Source organism: Mixophyes fleayi, chromosome 3 (assembly GCF_038048845.1).
Source record: "Mixophyes fleayi isolate aMixFle1 chromosome 3, aMixFle1.hap1, whole genome shotgun sequence".
Taxonomy (NCBI): domain Eukaryota; kingdom Metazoa; phylum Chordata; class Amphibia; order Anura; family Limnodynastidae; genus Mixophyes; species Mixophyes fleayi.
This window is the reverse complement of record NC_134404.1, coordinates 32,229,086-32,247,630: the sequence shown is the minus strand read 5'-3', so window position 1 is coordinate 32,247,630 and position 18,545 is coordinate 32,229,086. Positions and strand designations below refer to the sequence as shown.

General features: G+C 39.2%; 1 protein-coding gene across 3 annotated transcripts in view; it reads left to right on the top strand.

Moving 5' to 3' along the window:
- ADGRF5 (adhesion G protein-coupled receptor F5) overlaps positions 1-18,545 on the top strand; it is a 172,869-nt gene that overhangs the window by 80,780 nt on the left and 73,544 nt on the right. For all 3 annotated transcript variants that reach the window (XM_075201341.1, XM_075201340.1, XM_075201342.1), the window contains exons 2-3: positions 12,574-12,696; positions 13,848-13,920. In XM_075201341.1, the coding sequence (XP_075057442.1) occupies positions 12,595-12,696; positions 13,848-13,920 (175 nt within the window). In that variant the 5' untranslated portion in view covers positions 12,574-12,594. The remainder of the gene's footprint in view (positions 1-12,573; positions 12,697-13,847; positions 13,921-18,545) is intronic.

Genomic DNA, 18,545 nt, shown 5'->3' with positions numbered 1-18,545 from the left:
CACAGAAGTCTCTATCGGAGTCACTATCCCTGTCTCGGAATTACTTGGAGCCACTCTTGTTTGTTAGGGGAATGTGGCCTCCTTCAGAGGAAGATACCCCTGCTTATTAATCACCTGCTGAACATTTATGTGCCATTAGATAGGACAGTGGCTGTAAAAATGCTCAAATCTCAGCCCCCCCCAGCTCCTAGATAAATGGGAGCACCTTCATTGTAAAGAGGGGAATCTCATCTTTCAAACAAGAGATCTCCTGTTTAAATATTTCCTGTTGATAATTTTTAATCAGAAGGCAGCAGATAACATTAAAGGGGGTTAGCTCAGATCTCCCCTCATTATGGATCTGGAATAAATGACGACACCCTCATTTAAAAAAACGTAGAGACCCCACTTTTTTTATTGATGCAATTGTTATATATTTAAATTTAAAAAAATGTAACTAAGGAGGAAGGAGAATACAATATAAAATACTTCTAATAACATACAAGACCATTAACTAAACTGCACCACAGGCGCGGGCTGGGAGAGGGAAGCCCGGGGGGCACACAGACGGCCGCATCACATGACAAGGCATGCGGCCGCGTCATTGATGTAAAAATAGGTAAAAATGTGGTATGTTGCATCCGGGGGGCGGCCAGCAGGCCTACCACCCGGCCCTAATAGCGGTCTGTCTGAGCGGCCCGGGGGGCGCTGCCCCCATGCCCCCGGGCCAGCCCGCCTCTGCTGCACCAACATACATCTCCTCACTTGTCTCAACATATCTCCCAACCAGATCTGTGTCTCTCATCCACAACCATTACCTGCTCCCATTCCTAGTTACAGGACGTTTCTTAGGCTGCACCCACTTTGTGGAATTCCTTCCCTCACACAACAAGACTTTCCTCTAGTCTCCAAACCGTCAGCATTCCCTCAAATCTTTCTGCTTTAGACAATCTTATCTGCTTAACCTCTGTAGGCTACTCTACCTGATTACCACCCCTCTAAACAGTGCGCTCAAATCTTGCATTTATTCTCCTTCTATACTCAAACAACTATCACAACCTCCAAATAAACATTGCTGTGTGACTGGATCATACAGTCCCACTAAGCACTTGTTCCCATTGAAATCTGGCTGGGCATATATATACAATTTATAAAAAGGTCTCATAGTACTCTCAGAGGCTGTCATATTTGTTTACTGATCTCAATATGTCCTTGCAGACAGATAAAAATGTGATGTGATCTTACTGACGGCTGGCGTCCAATTGTGTTTTTGGATCATCACTATTTATCAGGGTGCCCTATAGCCTGATTAATAATAGTAACTACCTGGGTTGTAGCCAGTGTGTCAAGGGGACGGTCAATTGACACCAGGATATTGGAGCTACCTATAGAATTAAGAATAACATCCCAGTGATTTGTGCCCCTGTGAGGTTGGTCATATAATTGCCTTTGCCTTAGAATCAGATCATCTGATATTTTCCAAACTTTAATGTACACACATTGGTTAACGAATTAGGACGTAGATTTGGAACTGAACACAGAAAGTGAATACACAGATTTCACATAACAGGTTTCTTTTTATATCCTTAAAATGATTTAAAGGTAATTCCACCCAAACCTAAATACTTACTTGTCTATATACAATGCCCTGTTTTTATGTAAGAATTATTCCATTCCTCTGCTGTACAGGCAGCACAGCAGACCTCTGAGCGTTAGGTGTCAAATGTCATCATCCAACTTCAGAAAATACACGTGAACCTCTGTATCGGAGGATTGGGGGAGAGCAGGAAAGAAACTTTTTCATTTTTCATCTATCTCAACAAGTTTCAACCAAACCAACATTTGGGTGGAATTTTCCTTTAATAAGGACTCCCCGTTTTTTCTATGAGAGTCCTGTTTTTCCACTGAAATTATTTGCTCACAATGCTTACTCCCCCAAAATGTAAACTATGAATGAACCTGAACTAACTGGACACGCTGGAATGTGATCTCATAGTTGTTTTACTTTACTCGGGATGTTACAGGAAGTTGTAGGTGATCTCTTTTTATTGGGGCCATTATAGATAATATATTGCGTCAGATCCACACATCTGGATCTGCGGACTGGTACGTCCGTGACCTTTCTCTTACTGGTTGTTGTACATTTCAGGAGCACAGACAATAATATGTTTTTTTGCTATGATTGACTAGCTTTAATTGCTACTAATAATGTAATGTAATATAAATTATTGATCCAATTCACTGACTTGGCATGTGTGAAGGATTTTCACAAAAATATGGCAGCAGTCTATAAGCAATGATCAACTGAGTAAACAGCTGTACTGACATACATTTGTCAGAAAAACACTGTTATAAGGATCAGTGATTTATAGTACTGGGAGATTAATTGTAACCGGTAATACATAACACTGAGCCATCCAGAGCTTTACTGCACATGCTCCGACCTCCCAGGCATACACACAAAATGCGCCCCATTATCCACAGCAAAGGGCGTGATGTAGAGGGGAACGTAAGCATGCTCTGCTTGTGTAACGACCATTTAAAATTGCCATCTTTAAAGAATATAGAACATTGACAAAAGTTTCACAAATAAACCACATATTCATCAACATCATCCTCATTTATTTATATAGCGCCAACATATTCCATAGTGCTTTACAATTGGGGACAATCATAGTAAACTAATAAACAAACTGGGTAAAACAGACAAAGAGGTGAGAAGGCCCTGCTCGCAAGCTTACTATCTATGGGATTGCATTCTAGTCTGTCCCGTTTAGTGACCCTGTTTGTTATTGTATTGGGGCAGGATTCTGTCCAGGCAGTTCCTGATTGGGGCATTTCATTGCAGAATGGGTTAGAGAGAGCGATAAATTGGGAATATTCCAGCATCTAAACACTAGAGAAGAAGGAAAAAGCCAAATTCGACTTGTGCATCCATAAAAAATACTGACCAGATCACAGACCCAGGACCCTTCCATTATGTGTCATGATATCACCATATATAACTAAATTATGTACAAAAGTTACTACATATTATTATCACCAAATATAACTGTTAAAATCTGTCCCTACAACTGATATAGGGAAGACATTTACATGTAAATTTAGTATCCAAAGTGCTATTACTTGTTGGAGAATAGTGGTTCATAGCATTGTATACCGTTCCTCCCATCTGCAATCACGATGTGAAACGTCAATAGAACAATATACTGTATAACATACAAAGTAACTTCCTATAAAGTTGGAGACTGAAGCCAAGGGAAATTTTCTGCACTGCCCTAAAGCCAACTTTGCCTGTTCTAACTAAAGCAGAACCACAGACCTTTACTTACATCAAATAATTCACTTAGATCTTATTTTCAGCTCAATCTGTTAAAGTTATGTGATGGAAATTCTATTTCTTTTGTCACTGGAATTGTAATTAAATCTTTAACATTAGCTAATGCTTTAGTGAAAATAAGAGAACACTTCCCAAAAAGCAGCTGCCAGTGATTAGGATACACAAAATACTACACTATACCAGTTTACCTATCTACCAGGCCCTTCGTTTACATAACAGCCCAGTCCAGTAACACAGACCGTACCAGACTCTAGATATGATCACTTGCAAAGCAACGCTAAACTTCCTCCCCAGAATCCTTAGCAACACCGAGACTGTAACTTCTAAAGTTGCACACTGCACCTAGATATCATTTTATCTATATTCCTTTTTAGCTACAGAAGATAAATCCATTTATTCTCTCATTGTCATTGCTTTCAAGCTATCATTTTCAGGCGTGGGATTATATAACGTAACAGGATATGTAAAACACTCCTAGAAAGTGATTGTTGGAAACACTGTATTAAGAGTATGCAATATCAGTGATAAAAGGGACGTGAGTTTGAACACCTAGCTCCATCTCAGCCTTGAGTCATGGTCAGACCCACAGGACTGCGGGTTTTTCCGAATGATAGTTCACCTTGGAGACATACTGCATTAGGCTGTTGTGTTCTGTGGTTGTGTTTTGTACTAGTACACTGTTGCAGAACACAATGGTTGTATTGTTGTTGACGGAAGTTTTATGACTATGGAATCCCTGGGTGATGGGATATATTCAGTATCCGCCTTTGATAAAGATCTTTCTAATGTTTCAACTGTATCTTATGTTTAAAAAGAATGTTGGTAGCCATAGCAACTAAAAAGATTTTGCTCAATATAACATTATTTATTTTATACAAATTCTAAGGAACTAAGGATCAACACATTGTTGGAGTTTATTCATGTATTAGCGTCACTTGTGTATTATATGTGGAATAAAAGCTAAATACGTGTGGTTCTACAAATAAGTAACTATATTTTATCTGGATTCGTCTAGACGTTGGCTCTTGGAGCAGGTTTTGTCATAGATTTTGCTCTTCTATCTTCAATAACAGCTGGTTATACTACGAAATTGCATTGTTATATGTTACCTGGCTAGCTACACACAGTTCTAGATTATATACCATTCTTATCTTTAGAAAAGTACAGCCCTACTTAATTCATTTAATTAAATTGCTTGGTAGAATTTGATTTTAGTGATCTCTAGTAGCGGTACAATCCTGGTTTAGCGAGTACTACATTTTTCTAGATGTCATTTTGTAATGTGTTTGCTTTTTGTGCCTATAAAAGGACACATCTAGAGCTGTCGTGCTATGAATGAAATAACTATTGGCCTATGTGTATGCAGCGTGACCAACATCCTTTAGTTACACTCCCTTAGTCACCTTGTACAACTACTAAGTACATCCAAATTAATTTAATGTACTGTGATATCAAGAAAGCACTGTTCCCTCTAAGCTGCAAGCTATGGGGAGGAAAACTCATCCATTGTGCAGGGTTGCACTGAATAGCAGATTATCTTATCAATACAGACTTTCAGGTAGAACTGTATCCAAGTCACCTTTTATTGAACTTCAAATCATCCTAAATAATGAGGTAGAAGAAAAGTAGAATCATAAGTTTCTGTCTCACTATCAATAAATGCTTTCATTATGTTGACACAACTGTGATTTGACACAGTTTATGGAATTATAGGTGATTCCAGAATAGCTGGTATCTTAATAGTACTATTTATTTTTTAAAGTTTGTGCATAAGGCAAACAAATATTTGAAACCACTTACTATCTTTTTGGCTTCCAGGTTTACATATTTGTATCACTACTTACTTGCGATGTCATTTTCTACTTTATGCTGGCCTGTCATACCTAAATATTTGTTAAAAGCAGTTGACGTTTTCACCATTGTAATGATCTATTTCATATTACAATCCTTGCCTAAGTTGGCTCTCCGTCGCTGAGGTACTACAAGCACCAGCATGCTGGCCCTGCTAAGTCTTATAGTTCCACTCCTGCTTTGGGACTACTGTACATGTTGTCCAGATAAACTTGAAAGCCACTGGTTAAATAAACCTTATCTCCCAGCATTCATATGATATATGAGCTAATTGTGGAAAAGACAAGTGGAAGACTATAAGAAAAGAAAATATACATTGAATTTACTGATAGATCCGATAGAGGAAGCTTTATACCTGTACCTATGCGCTGAATACGCGTGTTTGCAATTTTTTTGCCTTTGTTTGTTTGGCCTAGTTGTATTTGTTTATATCAACAAAGAGTTGCTTATATACAAATATAGATATTATTGGAAACCTAAGTAAGGAACTATAAATGAATGCCCACTGGACTGTATCCAGGAACCCCTTCGGTGGCTGTGGAAGGACCCCCAATAAGTTGGTGTGCCTGAAATTCATTTTGGCAGCCCAGGTCATCAGGTCCAGATAGTAAGTAAATTATGTCCAAATGAGCAGTATCTTTTAAGAAAGAAAAAAAACTAGTACAAAGTAATAGCAGCAAAGTACAAATATTACAGTGGTATTCATATATCACCCCCAATGTGTAGTTTATTTACACTATTATTCTGAACCAGATAAACTATTGGGGTAAATTTACTAAAACATCTAAAATAGAAAAGTGGAGGTGTTGCCGATAGTAACCAATCAGATTCTAGCTATCATTTGTCTAGTACATTCAAGAAAATGATATGGAATCTGAGTGGTTGCTATGGGCAACACCTCCACTTTTTATTTTTAGAGCTTTTAGTCATCATCACCAGTTATTTATATAGCGCCACAAATTTTGCAGGAGTAGTCAATCTACCCCTATTTCATTATCATTTTAGAATCACTACAATGTGATTTAAAGCAGGAAGTTACTTCTAGCCAGGGGGGCTGTAATTATACCTCCTGAGGGCCACGTTTGGCTCCTGGGCTGCTCTTGCCCACCACTAGTCTATACAAAACCGTACACACATGTAAGTGAAATCACAGGATTTTAGTGGTCATTAGACCAAAGCAACCTCATGTCTTGCTGAGTCACAGATCACCTGCTACTTTGTTAACTGTAATTGGTGAAAAGTTTTTTGTAGAATATAGAACTCAGTTGTTAACCCTTCTCTGTGGTGTTGTCATATCAGAGGGCTACATTGTATAATAGTGAAGTATTACATATCATAACCACAGGGCAGCAGATTAATATACTGCTATTTGTTCTTGTATCTAGATAACAGGTACCTGATTATATCTGTGTCGGTTGTTCTGCTTAGAACGATTTACTTACCTGACCTCCCTTAACAATTATATAACTGTGGAGCTATTAGAGGAATAATCGTCCATTTACCGTTTAAATATGTTGTGCAATCTATTTCACTGCAAAATGTACATAGTTTATGCTCTGTTGGTTTCATATGACGCTCCGCCTTTTTAATATTTTATTTTGCCCGTTGTTATAACCTGTATCAATGTTGCTATTGCTGTTTGTGAAGAGATTTTGCCCAGGACTACCTACTGCTCACAATGTAATAAATAGGGGAAACATTAAGACAAATAAAATCAAGTTGTTTTTTTTCAATTAAATCATAAATAATAATATTAATATTATGTAAGAACTATTTAACATTACAATTACAGTGCAGACGTGTAGTACTCTTTTCCTTTTTTCCTGATTGCACAGATGCCATGACCATCCAATCAGATGCCGGCTTCACCACACACCTCCTTCCCAGCCCTGCCTGACTTCTTTCTCGTCACTGGCACCATAAAATTGTTTATTAGGGACTTCAGAACTGCCACGTGGGTGACACTGTCAACATTGGCATGGAGAACTTACAATGAAAAATGTATATAAATGTATATAAATAACCTTACACTACAAAATTAACTCACACTGAAGGTTTAGATGATCTGAGTGGGTACAAGTTGTCCTGTGCCCAAACACTTCAAAACAGGGTACATATGAGTTAACTGGATATAACAAAGAAAACTACATAAAAAAAAATATAGGATTGTTAGTAAAGGTGCTGACATCCTCGTCAAATGCACCTCAAAGACCTTGCATTGCCTCTGAATAATCTCACTATGATTATTTTCTTTATAAGCAAGATAATAGCCACCAATGTCACTGGCCATAGGGTGTAACAAGATTGCATGTGAGGCCCATACACATTCACCAAGGCCCAGAGCTGAGGCCTCCTCTCCTACAATATGTTCTTGTCATTTGCAGTCTATTGCCAGAGCAGCTCATACGGCTGTAATGGGCCACTATATTCTTGTGAGCCTGCACATTTTGCTATGGAGACCAGTGGTTCAGTGTTACATCCCTGTTTCTTGTAATTGTGCTCTTATCTACTGATTGAACATAATACAAAAAACTTTTTTTTAATAAGGGTTTACCTCGCTTATGAGATGATAACAGTGCAAACAAGAACTTAGGCTTGTTTGACTATTATGCAATCCTTAGCCAGAAGAGGAAGGACAAGTCTAACTAATGCCCTTTGTCTTAGTTATAGAATAGAATAGTATATTCAGCAAACATTTCAAGATCTGAGCCTCACTATACATATCGACACTATAACCACCTGCCTAATACTGTGTAGGTCCCCCTCGTGCCATCAAAACAGCTCGATCAGACTGAGATCTGGGAAATTTGGAGGCCAAGTCAACACCTTAAACTCTCTAATCTGTCATGTTCCTTAGACCATTCTTGAATAATATTTGCAGTGTGTCAGGGCACATTATCCTGCTGAAAGAGGCCACTGCCATCAGGGAATACCATTTCCATGAATGGGTGTACTTGGTCTGCAATAATGTTTAGGTAGTCAGTACATGTTAAAGTAACATCCTCATGAATGCCCTGAGCATCACACTGCCTCCACCACCTTGCCTTCTTCCCATAGCGCATGCTGGTGCCATCTCTTTCCCAGGTAAATGATGCACATGCACCTGGACCTTCACATGATGGAAAAAAACAAGTGATTCATCAGACCAGACCACCTTCTTTCAGTGCTACATGGTCCAGCTCTAGTGTCCACGTGGCCATTGTAGGCACTTTCGACAGTGGACAGAGGTCAGTATGGGCACTCTGATTGGTCTACGGCTACACAGCCCCATATGCAGCTAGCTGCCATGCACTGTGTGTTCTGACACCTTTTGTATCATAGCCAGCATTAACGTTTTTTAGCAATTTGTGCTACGGTATCTCTCCTGCGGGATTGGACCAGACGGGCTAGGCTTCACTTCCCACCCGCATTAATGAGCCCTGGGAGTCCATGGCTCTGTCACCGGGTTCACCGGTTTTCCTTCCTTGGACCACTTTTGGTAAATGCTAACCACTGCATACCGGGAATACCCCACAAGACCTGCCGTTTTGGGAGATGCCCTGACCCAGTACTGTAGCCATCACAATTTGTACCTTGTCAAAGTCGCTCAGATTCTTAAGCTTGCCCACTTTTCTTGCTTCCAACACATCAACTTCAAGAACTGACTGTTCACTTGCTGCCTAATATATCTCAACCTTTGACAGATGTCATTCTAATGAGATAATCAATGTTATTCACTTCACTTGTGACTGATTGGTGTATATATATATATATATATATATATATATATATATATATATATATATAAATTTCCATAGTGTGATTCAACTTTCAGTGCAATAAAAACTCAGACGCTATGTGATAGACTATCAGTGGACGCACTAGCAGCATAGATCAGGCTGAGAAGTGACATCCAGGTTGACGTAACTCCACTGAAAGATTGTGTGTATACTTGTCTGCTCTTTATATGACACATGCCATTTTTGCTGTTGGAATTCTGTACTGGTATCTTGTATACCCATGATATTCGACTGCAATACTTGCCTACATGTTCATTTACAGTGTAGGTTTAATTACAAGGGACAAAGAACCTTTCAACTAAACTTCAGATTCTATAGAACTCATTAAACTGATGACCCCCTAATGCTAAGAGATAGGCAGAAGATTATTTTTTTTAATGAATACTGGATCTGAAAATGGAGAGGGGAGTAGTTTAACAAATGCAATGTAATTTCTCCCTGATACTGTATACACACATGTAACGTTGTTTAAATGTATTACTGGCTATCTTTTATTGATCTGCAATATATACGGACCAGTGAGGTCTGTTCTCACTATATCCTGACCTATGAAACCATGTTATTCTGCTTTACCTTATATAACACCACTGTGCTGCCACCTGACATTATGTCCTTGTATACAGTCATGTCGCTCAGTAAAGACCTGTGCCATTCTATACCGCTGAGTAATCCCGTATAGTGCTATGTGTCAGTGGTACCATATATCAGAGCTAGGCATACTGTGGCTCCGGCTGCTGTGTACCTATATGTTCAAGCAACCCTGTTAGCCAGCTAGGCTGTCAAGACACGTCAGGACCATGTCCACCATGACAAATACAACACGCAAACATGCATCCGAACACCTATATTTGTGAGGCTGTATACTGAGTTGCACATATCTTAAAATACAGGAAACTTTAAACCTAGCGTATCGATATGTCCGACGCAAAACTGGTTCCATCCCTATCAGCAACTAACAAATTTGAACCAGGTTTATGGCTAAGATATGCCACTAAACAGGTATATCTCAAGGATAGGTGCAAGTAAAAATCGTACGTATCTCTAAGGGCATGGTTGACTTGTGCCTTCACACCCCTACTGTACTGAACTTGGGTACAAGTATAAGATGCACTCAACTGAAAATATGGGTGCAAAACATGTGCGAGAGCAGTGTGCCAAACTTTATACATTTTTACATGTTGCAATTGGACCTTAATCCAAGGCAGAATCAAGCCCATCATTTAGTTTTACATACTGTATATTACATTACTTTAACCACCCTGTACACCTCAGATTGTGTTTCTCCCTATAGACTGCAAGTTCTCATGAACAAGACCCTATTTTCTCACCATGATTTGCACAGGTGTAAAATGTCTGTATAACTTATACTTAATACACAGCGATTTATAAAAATTGTATTATACTGCTACGGATATTATATACTGCACTGTACACTGTAATACCCCATGTGACATAATACTATAATATAATGTCCTGTGCCAGTGCACATAGCTGCGGCTTTTCCGCCAAGTCACATTATATGTTCTGCTGGCTTTATGGTGACAGTAACATGATTTTCCGGTCCGTCAAGTGAAGGCGTCGGTTGTTTTCTATGGTTTATAACTGATAATCTGGCAGGCTGCACATACTATTATGACATATTCCTCCATCTCCCATTGTTTTGGTAACAACACAGCTATAATGAGATATGTAACACTTTAAACCATTTACCAAACACAAACTGATTGGATTTTATATGCAGTACAGAGATATTGTAATTGAACAAGCAGATAAACTTTAATTAAAACAACTATAATAATTATCCATTTATATTATACAGGACTGTAAAGCTGTTGTTTGTAGTTGAACACTGGACATACAGTGAATAACAATGAGATTAAATACAGAACACTTCACTTACTCTGTGTTCACTATATGTAAATATCCTGAGGACTAGTTTATATCTGAGCTCACCATGGACTCTGTCTTGGGCAAACCATCTCCTGGCAGGAATCCACTAAATATATTTATTTATGGTGCACACAAAGCAGTATAACAAAGTGTCTTGCTTCATATTTATCTAAATATAAAAATTAGGTCTAAAATATCCAAACTGATCCCAGATCTGGACATATTTGCCCTATGAGGCTCATTATTAAAGCGCTACGGAATTTGCTAGCGCTATACAAATAAGTGCTCATGATTATTCTCCATGTTTACATGTTGTAATTCAGTACTGCTTAGACCTTATGGAAAGAGAGGGCCGCTTGGAAGATGGTACAAATGAATTAGCATCTCCAAACACTATGCAACTGCGGAACTTTGGAACAATCATCATCAGCTATTTATATAGCACCACTAATTCCGTAGCACTGTACAGAGAACTCACATCAGTCCCTGCCCCATTGGAGCTTACAGTATAAATTCCCTAACGTACACAGACCAAGAGTGACTAAGGTCAATTTAATATCAGACAATTAACCTACTAGTATGTTTTTGGAGTGTGGGAGGTACCTGGAGGAAACCCACAAAATCACGTGGAGAACATACAAACTCCACACAGATAAGGCCATGGTCAGGAAATAAACTCATATTCCCAGTGCTGTGAGAAGTGCTAACCACTGAGCCACCGCACTGCCCATGATGATGTGAGTTTGTCTGCCTTTTTAGTGTTCTGGAATGATTGCTGAATTTATCTGCACATGGGGGTCATGTAGAAATAAATGAACGTCTCAGTCTGCTCTCAAACTTATGTCTCACTATGGAATGTGGGAGGCAGAAAGACTGTGACAATGTTCTTTACTTATTATGCTGAGGGGGAAGTAGCTGAATATGCACCCACGAGAGGTGTGTCTGTTGTAGCTGCTCTCCCACTGGTGTCAGATATGTACTAATGATGATTACATGCCTTTTGTGCACTACTCCAAGTCACAAGTCCATAAGAAATGGGTGGCTTGGAATACATAATTAAGCAAGAGATGCAATTTACAGTTACTCTGCACATGACCAACTATACACGACCCCCTATGTGTTTCAGGTTATACCGAGCTAGACAACTTGCTGTTGTTAAACTAGTCCCGGAATTCACTGCCAGCAACAGGGAGTCACAGGCTGATGAGTTATACCACTTTCATACTACCGCCCCTGCAATATCCCGGGTTTTTGAAGCCGGGTTTTTGCAGGGGCTCGGAGCGTCCCAGCTCAGAAACACCATTCATACTGCACCTTGGACCCGGGAATTTCCTGGGTTGACCCCATTCATACTGTACAAGTCTGTGCCCTGACAATTTGTGGGAGTCATCACCAGAGCACTTTTCATTGGCTGAAAGCTGGAATATGAAAAAAAAAACTCTCTCTCTCTCTCTCTCGTTTGAGCTCAACCCAGGAAAAACCCGGGATTTTGGTGCAGTATGAATGGGGTATTAGGGCATTTAGAATGTAAGCTCCAGCGGGGCCGGGACTGATGTGAATGATTACATATTCTCTGTACAGCGCTGCGGAATATAATTGGTGCTATATATATAAGCAATTATAATAATAACAATAAAATGTAATTGATTGTGGCAAAGTTAATTCATGGTGACCAGTTCAAACAAAAAGTTTTCCTTTTACCCCGGAAACTGAGCATGTTGTATTCAATTCCAGATTTGCTGACTGAGGCACAAGATGCGTCTGGCGTGGGTATGTATCTTTTCACTGTCCGTTTTTATGACACCTTCTGAGGCGACAAAAGAATCATGGGACTTCTCGTCGCTGCTGTCTGCCTTGGTGAGTATAACTGAGCACCCTCCCTGGGGGAAGTAATCCTTGGGGCAGAACTCCTTTATGATCGCATTTGTCCTTTAACTTGAAACCTCTGAATCACCTAGACTCTGATGAATGAATACATACATTCGTCTCAGTACAAGTGTCTATTTTCTCCTTGGATTAAAAGCAACACATTAGCTTTCAGGAGTTATGTTGTCTCGTGAGAATATTCACTGTGCCAGTTTGACTTTGTACATGGATATCAGGTTCATTATACACTTGTTCCTCTAAACCTTTTGCTTGGACAGTAAAATTGTCCCAAAATATATATTACAAACCATTCACATTGTTTTCATATATGATTAAATCAACTTCCAAAACAAAATCTGAAACAAGCTGAAAATATTTTTTATTTTCCCCAGAGTGCCTAATTTAATTAATTTCAGTATTCACTTGTTACAGAGTAGCTCAAAACTCACATTTCTCTATATATGGCAATAAGAAGGATGACATGAATAATTACTTATCCACGTTGTTTTGACTAGGTTGGAACAAATATCTCATATAACCATAATACATCCTGCAATAATTAAAAACTTGGTGATAAGAAAGTAGAGGTTTGTAGCCCTTTAGTGTGGTCAGAGAACAGATGTTAGTTTGTTGTACAAGTCTCATTGTTCTGAGCGTTCATCCTGCCTTCATTACTATGGTCACATCACATTCATGAGGTTATTATGTACTCCTATCGAGCTTAAGCCTTACTATTTGGTTTGGGGTTTTGTATGGTTAATCAGAAACCAGTGTGTGGGGTGACATTTATATTGAACACTTTGTTTTCTCTTGAAATTCTGTAACTCTGTTACATATGTTTGCGGTGCTCATTGGTAAGTTGTTAAGCATCATGTAAGGAATTGTTGAAAGGTCACAGAAAAAGTAACATTTGCTTTATATGCTTCTCTTTATATCTAATGCTGAGAAGAGGGGGTTACAGGTGCAGAGGAAGCTCCTGAGCCAAAATACTGGCTGGTAGGTGGGGGTGTGGGGCGCAGTTTAGGAGTATTTTATATATATGTGAATGATGCAGAATGAACATTTGAGTTAGTATTATATTACCAGTAATATAATGGGCCTGATGATTTTGCAGCATATGTAATGTGTTTTTTGTATTTTAGAATCATGGTTTCCATGGAATTAGGTCTGAAAAAACAATGGAGAAGAGTCTGTCGAGAAAGAAGCGTGAAACTGGTAAATAAATGTATTATTATTATTATTATTATTATCATCATCATTTCATTTGTTGCATTGACATTTTCTCATTTGTTATCACTTCTATTACTATAATATTTATATCAACGACATTGAATTAGCGTCCAAGAAGAGCATTTACTGATATGAAACCTAAAACACGTCACTTACTAAATTGTTTACTGCAGGCTGACATATTTTTTGAGAAAGTCTGTACAACCTCCAAAGCCACCGACCCAGATCAATAACTAAGCTGCCCTGTTAGCTACACCATACGAAACAGTGGATGTCTTTAATGATTTAAACCCCACTTTTAGAGAGATTGTCATGGCAGCACCCAGTCCACAAAACCTGATATTGCATATATTAGGAAAATATTTCCTATGGCACAAATAAGACTTAGGGATAAATGTTTCAAGCTGAGAGTTTTCTGCCGGGTTTGAAAAGTGTAGATGTTGTCTATAACATCCAATCAGAATCTAGCTGTCATTTTGTAGAATGTACTAAATAAATGATAGCTAGAATCTGATTGGTTTTTCAAATCCGCAGGAAAACTCTCAGCTTGATACATTTACCCCTTAGAGTTTTAATATAGCTGTTGTATATTTTGTGGCTATTTTGTAATAAGTTGGTGCAGTAAATACAAACGTGTGCGTGCCACTGTCCTAGCACTGTTTTGAAAACATAAGCTAATATCTGATTGGTTGCTTGGGGCACAAGCACAGGTTGGTACACTGCACCAGGCTATTACATAAGGCCCTGTGTGATTTACAAACGGGCTAAGCGAGTAGATGTGGCACACAGAGGTCACATCAAAGGTGTATTGTTATTTGTCTAGTTTCATAAATCTACAGAGCTTCACGATTAAACAAGCATAACAAATGAGAAAGGAATTAATGGTACAGACACAAAACAAATATTAGTAGAGGAGATTGACATACTTTGCTATACAAATATTCTTATTAAATAGTTTGCATTAGAAATTAGCAGTAATAGCATCTTCGCCAGAGCCAGAACTGATGTGCTGGAGATCATATAATGTTCTGAAACGTGGCGCTGCTGGTTCTGAACAAGAGTGATTTAAGGGGACATTAAACTGAAACATTATTTTATAATCCAGCCAGAGATCATCCTTGTGTAACATATTCTTTGATCAAAGCCTATAACTTGGTAAAAGCGAGGAAGTGTTCAGTCAATATCAGTAACAGCCGTTGTAATCTGGTCCTGTTGTTTCTTACACAGCTTCAGGGGATGGATGGAAAGATAGATTAGTTGGAGAGATATTAAGTAAATATATATATATACATATATATATATATATATATATATATATATATATATATATATATTAGGTAAGTAGATATGAAATAGATATATAAAAGAGAGGTAAAATCCATATTTGATAAGTAGATCACCACCGAAACTTTCTGACAACGACATGACTTGTTCAACTGTGCAAATTAAATTGTTATATTGTTCAGCATGTGAGGGCGCCAGAAGCTTTTCTAATTCTGCATCTGATTTTTGGGAAGTTTAAACTATAGCAGTCTTACCTGTTCTCAGAAATACTATCTTTACCGTCTAAGCGTCCTTTGCAGGTATGCTTAATGAAAGGAAAACGTTTTGCACTCATTCTAGTCACCTTAATATTCAGGGGACATATTGTATAATTGTCAGTGAAGTCAGACAGTAACACTGCTTATACACAGACAGATCCTGCTGCTCATCTTCTTAGTCTAAGATCAATTTGTCAACTTGTGTGCAGCCATTCCCATCCCATGGACTTATAATTGCCGCCAAGCAACCAGCACACGCACTAGGCGCACACGCTAGGTGCACACGCACTAGGCACACGCACTAGGCGCACACGCTAGGTGCACCCACACTAGGTGCATACACGCTAGGCGCGCACTGTAACATATCATTGTCAGCAGCTGGCTGGATTTTCTGACAGTTCTGGTCAACATCTCATTGACCCTGGTATAAAACAATCATATTTTGCCATGAATGTATGGGTAATTGTAGACAAGAAGCTCTTCCTATACAAGTGTAAGGTATCTTTAACACTGTCCAGATGAGACATTTCACAATCTACAAGAAAGATTTGTAGGTTTTGTAGATGCTTTAACATAATAATGATTTTCTTAAAAATCGAACTTCAAACACTACTGGATTTTCCACGGATTTAGGGTTTCCCCCTATTTAACAAAGCCCCAGGCCGGCGGGTATAGTCGACTATAGCTTTCGCTGGGGCCTTCAGGTGAAGGCTTGCCATGCTCTGCTATTTACCATGGATAGCAACAATTAAAGGACCTCCTATCACTATTGCAATCTCTGGATGCCAATAGCGGGGCTCAGAAGCAGACAAAATGCTTCATTGTTGCATAAAAACATTTTTTTCATAAATAAACTTTATTTATCGAAAGTGGAACTGGAAACCCAACTGCGGGCTTCCAGCTCCACTGCTGAAGTCGGTTCACACATGCGTATAGGCTTCCACGCTGGCTTGAGGAAGCCGTAAGACCAGCCTTACCATTGCCATCCAGTATCGCCAGGAAGCTGAGTATCACTCAGCTGTGCCATCGAAATTGAAATAGTAAATTACGGTGAGAGAACATTTTCTGTTGCTGCGACAAGTATCAATAGGCTCTCTACAGTATTGCCGGGTGTGGATAACTAGAGCCCTCAGGGGCAGATTCAACTTGTGGCGAGGTGCTGCAATGTCTTTCCGGGATGGTCTACAGATAATCAAATCTCTGTTCATTTTTCCAGGCGTCCTATAGTGATGCAAGGAAAAATGAGGGCAAACTCTTTACCGTAAGCGTTGGCAATGTGTGCAGCGATGTCCAGCGGCACCTCGCTCCCAAGTGAATCTCCCTCTTGATTCATATCTCCTAAGACGGTCATTTGGTAGTCATAGATCTTAATAGAAGTGAATTTGAAACCCATTGGAATTGTTGCTCCAATGTATAGACATTTGGATCATATTTCAAATCCCAGGTTCACATCAGGATTTTCTTCTTGACCTAAATGTACCTAAATGTACATACAGTGGTTGAAGTGGGCCAATATACGGCTCCCTCCTGCTGCAGCAATCCATCTAGTTTACTCTAAGCTAGAGTACATCATAGCATATCTTTAAACATTTTAACATTTAAAAATAAAAATAAAAAAGACCATCCAACCCAGCCACGTCACGTTTAATTGTGGATCCACCCCCAATCTTTTAATCCCCACCTATCTTGACTGCTGAAAAACAGGGTAATTAGGGGTTCGATTTACAGGCATACCTGACAGCAACACTATCCTCAGTATCCCTTGTCTTGGCACTTTCTCTGCAAATATCTGTCAGTAGTAGGCTAGATGGCAGCCACATATATTATCTACTCCCATTAACGATATCTGCTTTCCATCAACCACAAACCCTACTACAGAATGCTAATGCTCATGCCCCCCAGAGGCCTGTAAATACCTACATCCTCCAGATTGCACATCACAGTGGCTCTCTTCACGAACACCTCAATACCAAACTCAAGCACCTCATGACCTATTGATCTGTCCCTTCTACTCCTGCTTTCTCACCCCCTTCCCTTTCAATGCTCCACCTTTTCTGTATGTCCCTTTCTCATCCTATGTTACACTCTCTATGCCCCTCTCATGTATTTTGCTAAGAGCATGGTGAGATAAGTATGTGTCTGGGTTAATAGAGGAGGACTGGAGGGTTAATGCTATTGGGACTGATGTGGAGACTAGGGGGGGTGGGGGTGGTGGGGGGGGGATAATGTTATTTGGGTACAGGGAGGTTAATATTAGGTGGAACTGTGTACATGTATAAAAAGAGTGTGTGGATAAGGGGAAACGCTTATGATCAAGGTGTGAGAGGGGCAGAGGCAGAGAAGATGACGAAGTTTACGTGTTTTTGGTGTTCTGTCTGTGGCTCCATAACGAAACCTTGTCTTATTGCAGGTAAAACGTAACATAACCTCCGCGTGCAAACTAAGTATTATAAGCTTGATGACATTGAGAAATGATCCTCTTTCTTCCTGCTAGAAGTGCTAACGTAATCATTTGTCACTGAAATCTTTTATCCATAATTCATGCAGAAACCTGCATTGTCTGAGGTATTATTTAAAGTTATTTGTGCCGATTTTAGTATCAGACAGTTGCGTTAGTGGCACATTCAGACAATGAGAAGACAGCTTGTATCTGTGTGTTATTTTCATAACAAATCTAACCTGACCTTCAAAGCAAGTGCTTAGCATTCTTGTTAAGATGAACTGATTTAACAGTGCAAAGGGTGTGAGAATAAGTGAAAACCGAATTCCACCATGTTCGCTAATGTGGAGCGTATTCAGGTGGTACTGCCTGGTGTTCTTCATAGAGTAGTGCCAAATTTGTTAAATTAAAATGTAATTAAAATATGTGAAAGTATCAGTTAAATGTTTTAAAGAGGTGTCACTTGCATGATGCCAAGTATGGCGCTGTAGGAAAGTTTGGTCAAGTCTATTGCCCTGATCACTGCCATTTGGGATATACTCACCACTGATAACAGCAGAAAGTGGATACAATATGAAGGGGAGTATTTATTCTGGTTCCTGTCATTCTGTCATTTGTGAGGAGCATTT